The sequence below is a fragment of the Acinonyx jubatus genome, chromosome C1 (genome assembly GCF_027475565.1).
Source record: "Acinonyx jubatus isolate Ajub_Pintada_27869175 chromosome C1, VMU_Ajub_asm_v1.0, whole genome shotgun sequence".
NCBI classification, from domain to species: Eukaryota; Metazoa; Chordata; class Mammalia; order Carnivora; family Felidae; genus Acinonyx; species Acinonyx jubatus.
Window position 1 is genome coordinate 52,696,611 of NC_069381.1, and position 16,919 is coordinate 52,713,529.

Below are 16,919 nucleotides of genomic sequence, written 5' to 3' on the forward strand. Positions count from 1 at the left end.
TTAATTTTTTTTTAACGTTTATTCATTTTTGAGACAGAGAGAGACAGAGCATGAATGGGGGAAGGTCTGAGAGAGAGGGAGACACAGAATCTGAAACAGGCACCAGGCTCTGAGCTGTCAGCACAGAGCCCAAAGCGGGGCTCGAACTCACGGACCGCGAGATCATGACCTGAGCCGAAGTCGGACGCCCAACCAACTGAGCCACCCAGGCGCCCCTCCTGGTTTTTAATAAAAGGAGTGAGGTACCTTTGCTCTGGTACCTAAGTAAAAGCTAAATGAATATTAGCTATAATAATGGCAATAATAAGAATTATTATCATTGAGTAAATTCGCTTCTATTGTGAACTCAACATACCAGCACTTGTGTATGTTTAATTTATTTATGTGCAATATAGAGCAGGTTGGCTGTAACCCTCCATCCAGGATCAGAATGTCCACCTACATGATAGTCCAGTTCCTTTAAAAAATAATAATTGCATCTGTTGTGTATTATTAGTAAACTTTCAAGGCCAAATATCAATTCAATGACAAAATAATTATTTTCAGTTTAGTGTATGTTTGACTGCCTAGCGTATGCAAAGCAGTACAGGTACTATACAAATCTATGAAATACAGTTCCCATACTCAAGTATTATCAATTTAACAGGAGGATTGGGAATATAAATTTGCTTTTTCAGGACCCCAGCTGGGTGAAAGTCATACCAGAAGAAGCAAGTTCAGACTGGATTGATAATGGAAACAGAATGAACTGGAAAGCCAGTTTCAACATCTTGGGGAGCCAAGTGGAAATAAATTGAACCACACGTGTACCTTGTGGTGGTTATTGTTTCATACCCAGGGATCGCTAGGTTTGCAGTCTAACTGTATTTATTCTCTAGGCTGGTACTACAGCATCTACAAGTGTATTACTTGTTAAAAACTCAGTATGTGATATACAAAGAGAAATGTTTAATATTATTTCTATAAGACAGGCATTAAAAAGTATGATCATTGTTAGTGTAGAGGTGAGAGAAGTCATGTCCTGTGGGAAAGAATTGGAGAAAACTTCATGAAAGAATATTTGAACTGGGATTTCAAAGGATGCATGTGGTTTCAGATGAAGTTTACAAGTATTGATATCTTTGTCCCATGCAAGGTCAAGGTATCCACATGAGCAGAGATTCAGAATGAGGGCTGTGCATGGCATCCTCATGAGATCGTGCTCATAGAGCAGAAACAGGATCTGTGTGCAGATCCTGTACTGGGAGATACAGTTGGAGAGGTAGGTTGATGTTATATTTGGTGGGCCTGGAATGCCTTTAATTTAAATAATGGAGATCCGTGGAAGGTGTTGTACATGGCAGATGGTGGTGGTAGTAATGATTGGCTAATACAGCTGGATTATCCACTAACTGCATTCATGTGTTTATTTGAACTCGCGTTTTGTCTCTTTCAGGAAGTTCATGATTTATTACAAGACTATGAGTTAAAGTATTGTTATGTGGACAGAAATAAGAGAACAGGTAAGATTTCACTTTTAAGCATCTGGTTTCACTTTGATTCTAAATGTGGGCATTATTAATGTATCTATGTATCTTACTAGAAACATTCATTTTTATAAAGAATGTCCTAATACGTTGTGATGTTATAGTAAATTTTTGTAGGCTTTGTATTGTTTATTTTTTAATTGCAGTATAATTAACATGCAATGTTATATTAGTTTCAGATGTACAACATATTTTTTTTTAGGTGTACGACATATTGATTCCACAATTCTATACATTACTCAGTGATTACCACAGTAAGTGTAGTCACCATCTGTAACCATACATGATTACAGTATTATGGACCATGTTCCTTATGCTGTACTTTTCATCTCCGTCACTTATTTCATAGCTAGAAGTTTGTACCTCTTAATTCCCTTTATATATTTCACTCACCACTCCCCCATGTCCCCTCAGGCAACCACCAGTTTGTTCCCTGTATTTAAGAGTTTTTTTTTTTATTAAAGCACATTCAGTGCACAACACGGGGCTCAAACTCATGACCCTGATACCAAGTTGCATGCTCCATCACCTGAGCCATTCAGGTGCCCCCTCATTTGTTTTTGTTTATTCATTTGTTTTTTTAGATTCCACATATTAGTGAAATCATTTGGTATTTATCTTTCTGTCTCTGATTTGTTTCACTTAGCAATATACCCTCTAGGTCTGTTCATGTGGTTGCAAATGACAAGATCTCATTCTTTTTTATGGCTGAGTAATATTCTGTTATATGTGTGTATATATACATGTGTGTGTGCATATATATGTATATATATACACACACCGTATCTTCTCTATGCATTCATCTATTAATGGACATTTGGATTGCTTCCATATCTTTGTTGTAAATAATGTTGCAGCAAACATGTATCTTTTCAAATTAATGTTTTCATTTTTTTTGGGTAAATACCCAGTGGTGGAATTACTGAATCATATGGTATTTCTATTTTCAATGTTTTGAGGAACCCCCATACTACTATCCACAGTGGCTGCACTAATTTACATTCCTATTAACAGTGCACAAGGGTTCCCTTTTCTCCTCATCCTCATCAACACTTTTAGTTCTTGTCGTTTTGATACTAACCATTGCGACTGGTGTGAGGTAATATCTCATGATTTTGATTTGCATTTCTCTGCTGATGAGTGATGTTGAGCATCTTTTCATGTATCTGTTGACCATCTGTATGTCTTCTTTGGAAAAATGTCTATTCAGGCCCTTTGCCCATTTTTAAGAAATGTTTGTTTATTTATTTTGAGAGTGAGAGTAGGAGAGAGAGACAATGCCAGGTAGGCAGAGAGAGAGAATGCCAAGCAGACTCCATGCTATCAGCACAGAGCCTGCCACAGGGCTTGATCTCACAAACTGTGAGGTCATGACCTGAGCTGAAATCAAGAGTCAAATGCTTAACCAACTGAACCACCCAGGCACTGCCCATTACTGCCCATTTTTTAATCACATTGTTTTTTGGTGTTGATTTGTATATGTTTATATGTTTTGGGTATCAGTCCTTTGTCAGATACATCATTTGCAAATATCTTCTTACAATCATTAGGTTGTCTTTTTGTTCTGTTGATGATTTCCTTGGCCAAGCAAATTAGTGTAGTCTCAATAGTTTATTTTTGCTTTTGTTTTCTTTGCCTAAGGAAACATACCTATAAATATGTTGTTAAGGGTGATGTCCAAGAGATCACTGCCTTTTTTTTTGCAACCATTAGGAGTTTTACAGTTTCAGGTCTCACATTTAAGTCTTTAGTTCATTGTAAGTTTATTTTGTGTATGGTGTAAGAAGGTGCAGTTTCATTCTTTTGAATGTGGCTGTACAATTTTCCCAGCACCATTTATTGAAAAGACTGTCTTCCCCATTGTATATTCTTGCCTACTTTGTTATAGATTAATTGACCATATAGGTATGGGCTTATTTGTGGGCCCTCTGTTTCATTGATCTATGTGTCTGTTTTTCTGTCAGTACCATCCTGTTTTGGTTACTACAGCTTTGTAGTAGATCTTGAAAGCTAGGATTGTAACACTTTGAGCTTGATTCTTCTTTCTCAAGATTGCTTTGGCTTCTTGAGGTTCTTTGTGGTTCCATATAAATTTTAGGATTATTTGTTCAGGTTCTGTGAAAAATGTTGTTGGTATTTTGTTAGAGATTGCATTAAATCTGTAGATTGCTTTGAGTAGTGTAGACATTTTGACAGTATTGGCTCTTCCAATACAGGAGCATGGAGTATCTTTCCATTTGTTTGTGTTATCTTCAATTTATTTCATCAATGTCAGCTTTCAGAGTATAGGTCTTTTACCTCCTTGGTTAAATTTATTCCTAGGCATTTTATTCTTTTTAGTACAATTATAAATGAGATTGTTTTCTTACTTTCTCTTTCTGCTATTTAATTATTAGTGTCCAGAAAGGCAACTATTTTCTGTGTATTAATTTTGTATCCTGCAGCTTTGTTGCATTCGTTTATTCTAATAGTTTTTGGTCATATCTTTCAGGTTTTCTACATATAGTATCATACCATCTACAAATTGTGACAGTTTAACTTCTTCCTTACCAATTTGGATGACTTTTACTTCTTATTTAGTTTCTGTGGCTAGGTCTTCTGTACTATGTTAAATAAGAGTGGACATCCTTGTCTTGTTTCTGGTCTTAGATAAAAAGCTTTCAGTTTTTTACCATTGAGTATGATGTTAGCTGTGTGTTTTTCATGAATGATCTTTATTTAGGTTAAGGTATGTATCCCCTAAACACACTTTGTTGAGAGAGCTTATCATCAATTCATGTTGAATTTTGTCAAATGCTTTTTCTGCATCTATTGAGATGATTGTATGACTTCTTTGTTTTGTTAATGTGGTTTATCCTTGTTGATTGATTTGTGAATATGTGAACCTGCTTGTCTCCTTGGAATAAATCCCACTTGATCCAAGTGAATGATCCTTTCAATGTATTGCCGAATGCAGCTTGCTAATATTTTGTTGAGGATTTTTGCATCTGTTCACCAGGAATATTTGTCTGTGATTTTCTTTTTTTTGTAGTGTCTCTGTTTTTTTTTTTTTTTTTTTAAATCAGGGTAATACTGGCCTCATAGAATGTATTTGGAAGCTTTCCTTCCTCTTCTATTTTTGGAATAGTTTCAGGAGAATCAGTATTTTTGCTTAAATGAAAGGTAGAATTCACTTGTGAGGCAATCTGGTCCTGGACTTCTGTTTGTGTGAAGTTTTTCATTATCAGTTCAACTTTGTTACTAGTAATTGGTCTGTTCAGATTTTCTATCTCTTCCTGATTCAGTTTTGGAAGATGGTATGTTTCTAGAAATTTACCCATTTTTTCTAGGTTGTTCTGTCTATTGACAAAATTTTTTGTGGTATTCTCTTACAATCTTTTGTATTTCTGTGGTGTCAGTTGTTAATTCCCCTTTTATCTCTGATATTTATTTGTATCCTCTCTTTTTTTCTTGATGAGTCTGGCTAAAGGTTTATCAATTTTGTTGATCTTTTATCTCTTGGTTTCATTGATCTTTTCTGTTGTTTTTTTTTTACTCTCTAATTTATTTTGGCTCTGATCTTAATATCTTCTTCCTTTCCTGGCTTTGGGCTTTGTTTCTTCTTCCTTTTCTAATTCCTTTAGGTGTTAGGTTAGACTGTTGGAGATTTTTCTTGTTTCTTGAGGTAGGCCTGTATCCCTATAAATTTCCCTCTTAGAACTGCTTTTGCTGTGTCCCAGAGATTTTGGAGCATTGTGTTTTTATTTTCATTTGTCTTCAAGTATTTTTAATTTCATCTTTAATTTCTTCATTGAAGAAATCCAGTGGCTGTTTAGTAGCATGTGGTTTAGCTTCCACCTTTGTGTTTTTTTCCACTTTTTTTTCTTGTGATTGATTTCTAGTTTTATACCATTGTGATCAGAAAAGATACAGGATTTAAATTTTATTAAATTTATTGAAACTTGTCCGTATCCTGTCATATGATTATCCTGGAGAATGTTCCTTGTGAACTTGAAAAGAATGTGTGTTCTATTGATTTGGAGTGGAATATTCTGTATATATCTGTTAAGTCCATCTGCCCTAATATGTCGTTCAAAGACACTGTTTCAGGATTGATTTTCTGCCTGAATGATCTATTCATTGATGTAAGTGGGGTGTTAAAGTCCCCTACTATTATTGTATTACTGTCAATTTCTTGCTTTCTGTCAATATTTGCTTTATGTATTTAGGTGCTTCAATATGAAAGAAAATTTTTAAGACTTTATAAAATTTTGCATTAGACATAGTTGGAAAAAATAAAGTCTGTATGAAAATCAAAAACAAAACAGAACATTGTAGTATCTTACAGTGGAACTCCTGATATAATTCCTGTACTTTGATTTGAGTCACTGGTCATGAAATTAGGTTAGTGGTTGGTATCAGCCTAAAAAAACACAATGAAATAGAATAGAAAATATCAGAGTGCATTGCATAGGGCAGGAGTTTCAGTTACTAATACTTTTGTTTCAGAAATATTTGAAGTGTGTGTGTGTGTGTTTATTGAGTCACAGACCAAAAATATATTCCTTACTGTGGGTCATAGTCAAAAAAGTTTGCAAACACTGGCTTAGACAAAACTTTAATTCATTTTGTTATCTTCTAGCTTTTGTTACCTTACTGAATGGGGAACAAGCCCAGAATGCAATTCAGATGTTCCATCAATATTCTTTTCGAGGAAAGGACTTAATTGTTCAGCTCCAGCCAACAGATGCTTTGCTGTGTATTACCAACTTACCCACTTCTTTTACATTAGAAGAGTTTGAAGAACTTGTTCGTGCTTATGGAAATATCGAGAGATGTTTTCTAGTCTACAGTGAGGTTACTGGCCATTCCAAAGGCTATGGATTTGTGGAATACATGAAAAAGGACTTTGCTGCAAAGGCTAGATTGGAGTTATTGGGTAAACAATTGGGAGCATCAGCTCTGTTTGCACAATGGATGGATGTTAATCTATTGGCTGCAGAGCTAATTCATTCTAAGTGCCTTTGTATAGATAAACTCCCTAGTGACTACAGGGATTCAGAGGAGCTGTTGCAATTTTTTTCCAGTATACATAAACCTGTGTTTTGCCAGGTATGTATTTTTCAGGTATCATTTGAAATATTTGAAAATATCTGCCTCTGTATCTATTGTATATGCACTCACAAATTTATTATGCATATGTGAATATCACAGTGGATAATCTAATTCTTCTTTAGTCTATAATGAAGACTTTAAGTTCATGGTAAATTTTAAATCAATTCCCATTGTGTGTGGGTCAACCTATAGTATTATATAGTTAAGTATGTTTTAGCAAACCCATCACTTGCTCATTCACCTCATTCCATCCATGTGTCTAGCCTTTCATTCATTGATCCATTCGTCTATCCAAGTTTTACTTATTATCTTCTCCGCACCAGACACTATATTGCTAAAAGTTAGAAATAGAATAGACACGTACTCTCTCAATACCTTACAATTTTGCAGAAGGTACTGACAAGCAAATAATGATAAATCCTGTATAAAGAGTGATGTAATTATTGGAAGATAGAAAAGTATTATGAGGTTTAAAAAGAATGTATAATTCTGTCCTAATGGGATCATGGTGAGACATTTAGAGAAGATCTTGAAAACTGACAACACTGGTACGAATTTTCATGTAATATATCAGTAAGATTAAATATATTCTACTAAACATAGATATGAACTATAAGATCCTTCCCTTATAGGTGTTTGATAGCAACTAATGAACTCTTTTTTTTCTCTCTTGCTTTTCTTAATTTCTTCCTTCTCTCTCTTCTCTCCTTCTCTCTCTTCTCTCCTTCTCTCTCATGCTTCTTTTCTTCTTAACCCCTGTTCTCCACCCCCACCACCCCACCGGTTTTCTTTAATCATATATTTGTTGAGTCTCTACTGTTACAGTGGAAGACTAGGAGTTATGGTCACTCACACACACACACACACACACACACACATACATATACATAACCATAGTATATTTAAATAATATATATAGCTAACTACATAACTATATATAATATCTATAATTATAATTATATATCTGTGTATATATTATATATGTTATATATAATATATATGCATATAATATATATATGTATTATATATTATATATATATAAATGCCTACTTTATTTTTTCATTTCTACCCCTCCAATCCCAATATAAACATCAAAGAAACCATCCAAGAGCTTCATAAAATTAGAAAGTTTTGTGACAAAGCTTTTGTCAGTCTTTGCTCAGTTATTGAAAAGTGATTTCTCTAATCCATATACTATTTTTGAATACTAAAAATTGTATAGTGATATTCTAAGGTCATATATAATTCTTTGTAGCTGTTGTTGAGGCCTTTGAGGCAAATGTGAGGGGGAAAGCTGTTTATCACAAATTGTATTTGAATTATGAATCCCAGAATTGGAAGGTACCTGAGAGGTTCTTTAATCCAGCTTGCCATTGGTAGAAAAGTGTTTGTTACACTATTTGCAAGTGGCCATTTAGCTTCTGTTAAAATACTTCAAAATAATGGAAAATTAACTAGATGGGGAGTCAGACTAATACATGTTTGAGTGGCTCTCCTATTGAACTAAAAAAAACTCTTTAAAACTACTGATGCTGTGGACTTAGAGGATTTTGTCTTTTGGAAGAATTAAAATGGTATTATAATTTATATAGGCATGGAAGTTACCATAATGAACCAGGAATAATAAGTATGTGAAACGTTTTCAAAAGATTGAGAAAATAACTTTATGATGCCTTTAGCAGTGGATCTGTGATGTTCAGATTCTTGCTTGGTAGGTAGACATGGACTACGTTGAACATAGTCTCTTACTTTGTAATCAAGGGACACCAAAGACAGTGATGGCTTTTACAAATCTTGATTTTAATATCTGGTTTGGATTACAAGAGGAACGGGGTTGTAGGAGAGATGTTTAGAAGAGGTATATGTTTTCCCTTTCTCCCATGTAATTGGAAAAAGTTTCATGGAAGAAGTTTCATGAGGAAAGTTTTAAAAGGAAGGAAGAATGTGAAGGAAAGATAGAAATTTGGTCTCACTGTATAGTTAGAAAGTAAAACTTCAAAAATAAGAGAAAAGAAACTAAAAAGGACTAAGAAATGATTTAATTGTAATATTAACCTATGAGATGCCAAATCCAAACAAGTATCATAGATGTGTCTTCTTAAAGACATACCATGCTGAATTTTATCACATTTACCACTTTATAGAGTGAATGTGTTTAAGATAATTCAGACATGCTCAAAACTTAGAAACTTTTTAGTGTCTTATTTTGTTCTTATTTTTGCTCTTTGTACCAGTCTTTACAGATCCAGGACTTTAGTATCTTCCTTTACACTCTTACAGGTGGGTGACTGGAAATAAATCTAGTTCTGCATTGTAGGAGTTTGTTTAGGGCACATTCAGAAATAAAGCTTGTGTGTTGCATATGGTATTTTAACAAACCCAGGGCACAATTTTCCCACATAAGGTTTGCTTTGGAATACTTGACCAAATTCCTGAGATCTTCCTGAAATACTGAATTAAAAGTTGAATATGGTTCCTCCTACCTTTCTTCTCTTGATAATATAAACTTTAATTTACATAGATATGTGGTCAGATAATTGTTCAGTATCTTTCTTTGTCCATGTATCTGGTAAATATATTTTAAAGAAAGTGTTATTTATTGTGTTTCTACATTTTTCTATAAATTATCAGTTACACATCTTTCTTAATATAGAGGGAATATTGTCATTTGAGCTTTGAGTTTTAAAGTAAATTAGAAAATCAAAGAATTGAAAAGAAATTGGACAGAGTCTTGTTTATCATCCTATCTTCAGGACTGCATCTAAGCAACTAGTGAACATTCGTTATTTATGTATTTGTTTATTTATTAATGTACCTATATGTCCAGTGTGGGGCTCGAACTCATGACCCCAAGATCAGGGATCGCATGCTCTTCCAACTGAGCCAGCCAGGCATCCCACAACTAGGAAACTTTTAATTTTCGAGAGAGAGAATACATTATTTTCACCAGTATATGCTCTGATACATTTGTTTTTGAAAATGAAAATTACATACTGAAAATAAATATTTCTAACCAGACATTAGGATTCTCCTTTTAACAAACTGTGTTAAATCAGCTTGCACAGGATGAAGGTAGTTATGTTGGCGGCTTTGCAGTGGTGGAATATAACACTGCAGAGCATGCTGAAGAGGTTCAGCAAGCCGCTGATGGTATGACGATCAAGGGAAGCAAAGTCCACGTTTCCTTCTGTGCCCCAGGAGCACCTGGGCGAAGTACATTAGCAGCATTGATAGCAGCTCAACGTGTGGTAAGTTTATTGTTCTTTATGAGGATATAGAAGAATGCTAATGCTATCTTAATCTATCCAAACCAGTTGACCATTCATTGGACCTTCATTACATTTCCATTACACAAAGACATTCTTCCTTTGTAAAAATTGGCTAAATGGTATCTCTGTCAAATCAAGCCAGGAGTCATTACAAAAGAAAAAATTGCATTAAGTAAAGTGTATCCATCTGAAGAAGTTTTTTTAAGGAATGTTCTGTTCTAAACTTTGAGTGTGATGTCTCTTTTTACAAGGTGTTCATAAGTATGCATAGTGCAAATACAGGAAGGTGTGTGCTTCCTTTTTGCCTACATGGCTCATTGTAACTACTTCTTTATTGTTGACTGCCTGCTTATTTTTCTCTGTACCTCTGTAGTATGGAAGTTCCATGCAGATAGACACTATTTCTTGTTCAGTTTTTACTCGAGGCATGTTAGCATAGTATGACATTTGAATGTGACGTTAAAGTATGATTTTGAAATGTATTGTTGGGAATGGAGGATAGAATTGCTAGATAAATACAAATTTTGCATGGGACATACTTACATTGAAAAAATTATTCATTGATTATCTGAAACCCATCTGGGTATTACCAATTAAATCTGGCAACCATAAGGAGGTAGAAGGAATTGAATAAAACCTTTCAAGCAGTAGGATGAGGTGAAATTTGCGTGCTTCCAGAGTGGTGAGTGGTGGAGGTGGAGGAGTATAGAAAGGGATGAGATGGTAGGTTGATGCCAAATCAGAGGACCATCAAGCACTGGAAGGATTTAGACTGAATTTGATAAGCAGAGGGGAGCTTATGAGGTATATAAACAAGGTAGTGATGGGATCAGAGTGAAGCCATCAAGAGATTAGTCTGAAAGTGGCTCATGGATGAACGGGGGAGGGAGAAAAGGATAGGAGATTGCTCTTGGTCTCACATCACTTGCCCTCCTCTTCCTGTTCTTGCACTTCATGTCTGGTCCTTGATCCCTTCTCCCTTCTTTTGTTTGCCTTTTCCTTCTTAAGCTCTCCTGTCATTCTCCTGTTCTAAGTCACAGCCTCAGCTATTCTTTGACTGTCAATGTCATGCCTCTGTTGGATCAGAGTTGCTGAGTTTACAATTCTGAATTCATCCAGTCACCTACTTCTGCAGCCAGGGCACTTGGGTGACTTGATGCTACTACATGTGTGTGTCCTGCATTTATGGCTGGTCCCCTGAAAACTTTAGCTTCACATCTCTCATCAGCCGCTCTTCTCCATTTTCTACAGCAATTACCTTAAGCCTTAATCTCTCTTCTGCCTTCGTCCTTTGTATCAGATGGTCATGCTTCATCCATGTACAAAGATCCCTGCTCTCTTGGAGGAAGAGTTGTACCTCGTCCAGCCGACACAGCGGCTCATGACTGTGTCTCCCATCTTCAAGGATCGTGATCCTTACCTTTCAACGTTTTTTCATTGGTTGCTCTGCTAGCTCCATCCCATCTTCTCATAAACATGTTCAGATCCTTTCCTTTAAAAATTCTTTTTAGAAATTGGCTTTTAAGTCAGAGTGGCTAAAATGAACAAATCAGGAGACTATAGATGCTGGAGAGGATGTGGAGAAACGGGAACCCTCTTGCACTGCTGGTGGGAATGCAAACTGGTGCAGCTGCTCTGGAAAACAGTGTGGAGGTTCCTCAAAAAATTAAAAATAGATCTACCCTATGACCCAGCAATAGCACTGCTAGGAATTGACCCAAGGGATACAGGAGTGCTGATGCACAGGGGCACTTGTACCCCAATGTTTATAGCAGCACTCTCAACAATAGCCAAATTATGGAAAGAGCCTAAATATCCATCAACTGATGAATGGAGAAAGAAATTGTAGTTTATATACACAATGGAATACTACTTGGCAATGAGAAAGAATGAAATAAGGCCTTTTGTAGCAACATGGATGGAACTGGAGAGTGCTATGCTAAGTGAGATAAATCATACAGAGAAAGACAGATACCATATGTTTTCACTCTTAATGTGGATCCTGAGAAACTTAACAGAAGACCATGGGGGGAGGGGAAGGAAAAAAAAAGTTCGAGAGGGAGAGAGCCAAACCATAAGAGACTCTTAAAAACTGAGAATAAACTGAGGGTCAATGGGGGGTGGGGGGGGTGGGTGATGGGCAACGAGGAGGGCACCTGTTGGGATGAGCACTGGGTGTTGTATGGAAACCAATTGGACAATAAATTTCGTATTTAAAAAAAAATTTTTTTATGTTTATTTCTGAGACAGAGACAGAACACGAGTGGGGGAGGGGCAGAGAAAGAGGGAGACACAGAATCCGAAGCAGGCTCCAGGCTCTGAACTGTCAGCACAGAGCCTGATGCGGGGCTCGAACTCACAAACTGTGAGATCGTGACCTGAGCCAAAGTCGGTCGCTCAACCGACTGAGCCACCCAGGCGCCCCAACAATAAATTTCATATTTAAAAAAATAGAAATTGGCTTTTATATTGCTCTTCCTTCACAACTGGAGCCTCTTGAACAATTAGCCCCTACTTGCTTCATTCCCGTTTCTTCATTTCCCATTCCGCCTCAGCCTGATATACTGTGGTTTCTACCTCAGCTATTCAAGTGAATCTGTTCCCATTTAGATTAATAGAGATTTCTTAGTATTGAAGTTGAGTAGGCACTATTCAGCATTTTATTGCTTGGTGTCTTTAAAAAGTCTCCTCCACCATCTTGAATTCTACCCACTATTCTTTTTCTGCCTAAGTATTCGTGCCCTTTCTTCTTTTTCCCTAAGGGCTGGTATCAGACTTCTGCCTTTGGCTTTTTCACTTCTTGTATATTCCAATAGCCCCAGTTATTGCCTATCAGTAATGACTTACAAGCTTATATTTTTGAACCAGTTTGCCCTCAGCACTAAATATGCATTTCCAAATGATTATTAAACATTCTTCCTTCATATAAGTAGTTAAATTTCAACATTTTCAAAAGAAAAGTATCTTTTCTCTGGAATTTGTTTTTCTGTGTTCTATAATGTAATATTGGATTTGCTGAGGTTACAACTCTGAATCCATCCAGTCGCCTACTTGCACCAGCACACTGTGTTCCCTTAGAGAAAAACAAACACCTAGGTGGCTTGATGCCACTATAAATATGTGACATACATGTATAATTCTGTGTTCGGTATGTGGCACAAGTTCACCCAAACTAAAATTATCTGAACCAAAAACTCAGTTAATCATGATTGGTTTCCCTCACCTGCTGCCCAAATCCAGATGTCAAAAATATTAGTAAATCCTTTCAGTTGTATGTCCCAATATTTCTTAAATCCTTGAGACTTGTCAACATCTTTGTTACTTTGCTCAGAATCTCATCTTTTCTCACCTTGGTGTTGAGAATAACCTTCTGTGTGGTCACCACTGTAATCCATCTTCCACAGGACCTCAGGAGTGATCTTTTCCATCTTCAAATCAGATTATGTCATTTACTTACTTAATATTCTTTAATGTCTGAATAAATTCAGATTCCTTTGCATGGCATGCAGGGCCCTTCATGATCATATATCAGTGATAATGAGAAATCTTAAATGTTTCTTGATCTTAAAAGTAATGCATTTGCATTGATGCTTTCTACAGGTTCCTGGTACATATACTTTATCAAATTTTCTGAGATTAAAAAAGAAAATCATGGGGCACCTGGATACAGTCAGTTAAGCATCCGACTTTAGCTCAGGTCATGATCTCACAGTCCATGAGTTCGAGCTCTGAGTCAGGCTCTGTGCTGACAGCTCAGAGCCTGGAGCCTGTTTCAGATTCTGTGTCTCCCTCTCCCTGCTCTTCCCCCCCCCCCCCACCCTCAAAAATAAATAAACATTAAAAAAATTTTTTAGTAAAAATTTTAAAAAGTCATAAATAGGTACTAAAATTTATCAGAGCATTTCTGCAACTTGAGATAATCCTGTGATTTCTCCCTAAATTCTTTAATGTGCTGAATCACACTGATTTTCTCATGTTAAACCATCCTTGCATTATAAACTGTAATTGATAATATTTTTTCCAATGCATTGTGTGATTTGATTAGATATTTTATTGTGCATATGTGTACGTGTCCTCATAAGTGAAAAGTGCTTAAAATTTTTTGTACCATCATTTATTTTGGAATCAAGGGAAATACCTCATTAACTGATTTAACTGTTTTTTCTCCTGCTCCCCTTTTCTTGCTACTTCATGGATCAATTCATATAAAATAGGGCTTGCCCATTCTTTGAAAATTAGAGAAATCTTGTGCATGAAATCATGTAGACCTAGTCCTGGAAACTCATACAGAGGAAAATCATTGGTTACCATTTAAGTTTCTCCTATAGATGTTTAGACATTTTACTTTCGTTTTTGTCTCTATGCCATATTTGGCATTTGATTATATTCCATAGATTCATCATCCATTTTGGTTAATTTTTCAAATTTATTGGCACATAGTCATTTATAATATTTTTAAAATTTATTTTGTCTGTTCTCATTTTTTAAAATTTTATTTATGTATTTTGAGAGACAGAAGAGCACATGAGCTAGGGAGGGACAAAGAGGGAAGGAGAGTGAAAGAGAAAGAGAGAGAGAGAGAGAGAACAGAAAGAAAAGAAAGAAAGAAAATCCCAAGCAGGCTCCACACTGTCACCACAGGGCCCAGTGCAGGGCTTGATCTCAGGAACAGTGAGATCATAACCTGGACAAAAATCAAGAGTCAGATACTTAACCGAATGAGCTACTTGGGCGCTCCTACTGTTCTCATTTTCATTGTGTATTTTATTTATTTTTTTTCTCTTTGATCAGTGTTGCAAAAGATTTCCCCATTTTATCTTTTCAGAGAAACAGTTTTCTTGTGTTTATTTCTACCTTTTGCATATTTCTGCCCTTCTTTTTAAATTTTAATTCCAGTATAGGTAACATAGTGTTATATTAGTGTCAGGTGTACAGTATAGTGATTCAGTCATTTTGTACATTACTCAGTGCTCATCATGATAAATGTACTCTTAATCCCCTTCACCTATTTCGCCCCTCCCTCCACCCACTTCCCCTCTGGGAACCATCTGTTCTCTACAGTTAAGAGTCTGTTTCTCAGTTTGTCTTTCTCTTTGTTTTGTGTCTTAAATTCTACATGTGAATGAAATTATAAGGTATTTGCCTTTCTCTGATTTATTTCACTTAGATCCATCCATGTTGTTGCAAATGGCAAGATTTCAGTCTTTTTTTGGCTGAGAACTATTCCATTTTCTGTGTGTGTGTGTGTGTGTGTGTGTGTGTGTGTGTGTGTGTGTGTATCACCTCTGCTGTATCCATTCATCTATCAGTGGACACTTGGACTGCTTCCACATCTTGGCCGTTGTAAATCATGCTGCAGTAAACATAGGGGTGCCTATATCTTTTTAAATTAGTGTTTTTATATTCTTTGAGTAAATATCCAATTGAGAAATTTCTGGATCATATGGTAATACTATTTTTAATTTTTTTGAGGAGACTCTGTACTGTTTTCCACAGTGTCTGGCCTTATCTTTATGATATCCTTGTTTTTTTCTTTTTCAGGTTTACTCTTTCTCCTCTGTCTTTATTTTTATTAGTACTTAGCACCTTTATTTTCAATCTAGGTTGTTTTCTGATGAATATATTTAAAGCAAGTTTCTTTTTAACTAATGCTATACCTATGTGTCATAAATTTTATTTTGGCTTTAAGTTTTTATAATTTACAGTGTTTTTAATAATTTTATAACACGGAGTGTTATTTTAGTTTCAGGTATACAATATAGTGATTCCACAATTCTAAACAATGTCATAAATTTCAGGTTATAAATGTTTAAAATTATTTTATTTCCTTTTATACTCAAAGCTTTTGTTTTTGTTTTATGTCCACTTACAAATTTTCAAAAACTGTTCTTCTGACATAGATTTGTAATTTATGGTACATGGTTACTTTCTGTGAATGAGCCACGTGTGCTCGGAAACAATCCAGACTCTATGTTTGTGGGTTATAAAGTTATATGTGCATATATGTATGTATAAATATTAGCTTGAGTTTATTAATTATGACTCAGATCTTCAATATCTTATTTTTTTGTCTGTTTGATCTGTCATTGAGAGAAATGTATTAGAATTTATCTGTGTAATTGTTGGGTTTTCTTTTTTCTCCTTAGTCTGCTAGTTGTTTCTCCATAGATACATAGATAGGTATAGGTATTATTAATTAGGTACACATTTGTTTGTAGTCATATTGATCATTTTACCAGTATATATGTTCTTCTGATGTTAGAATTGCTACTTCAGCTTTCTTTTAGTTTATATTTGCCGTCCCTTTATTACTAACCTTTCTTTACATTTTGTTTTAGGTATGTGTCTTATAGCTAACATGTTGCTCTAAAAACATGTGTTTAAAAATCAAATTAAAAAAGTATGTCTTTAGTTGGTATATTTAAACTGCTTGAATATGTAGTAATGATTATTCTTTTATATCACATTTCCACCCCCCGTTTTTTAATGTTTTTAGTTTTGTTTTCTTTTTTGAGAGAGAGAGAGACAGAGCATGAGCAGGGGAGGGGCAGAGAGAGAGGGAGACAGAATCTGAAACAGGCTCCAGGCTCTGAGGTGTCAGCATAGAGCCTGATGTGGGGCTTGAAACCCTGAACCTTGAGGTCATAACCTGAGCTGAAGTTGGATGCTTAACTGACTGAGCCGCCCAGGCACCCTATACTTTTTCCCTTTATTTTCATTTCCCATCTACTGTTGGATGAATAAGAATTTTCTTCCTCTTGTTTGAGAGTAATATTCTCTATCTTCATCCTCTTGGTGATTGTCCCTAACTTATTTACATCCCTAGATTTATTGGTATCTCTTTCTTCCCACTTAACTTTTTTTTTTTTGCATTTTAAAAAAATTTATTTTTTAATTTACATCCAAATTAGCATATGGTGCAACAATAATTTCAGGAGTAGATTCCTTAATGCCCCTTACCCATTTAGTCCATCCCCTCTCCCACAACCCCTCCAGCAACCCTCTGTTTGTTCTTTATATTTAAGAGTCT

General features: G+C 35.5%; 1 protein-coding gene across 2 annotated transcripts in view; it reads left to right on the forward strand.

Moving 5' to 3' along the window:
• RAVER2 (ribonucleoprotein, PTB binding 2) overlaps window positions 1-16,919 on the forward strand; it is a 90,995-nt gene that overhangs the window by 19,131 nt on the left and 54,945 nt on the right. For both annotated transcript variants that reach the window (XM_027058990.2, XM_027058989.2), the window contains exons 2-4: window positions 1,436-1,502; window positions 6,148-6,617; window positions 9,677-9,868. In XM_027058990.2, the coding sequence (XP_026914791.1) occupies window positions 1,436-1,502; window positions 6,148-6,617; window positions 9,677-9,868 (729 nt within the window). The remainder of the gene's footprint in view (window positions 1-1,435; window positions 1,503-6,147; window positions 6,618-9,676; window positions 9,869-16,919) is intronic.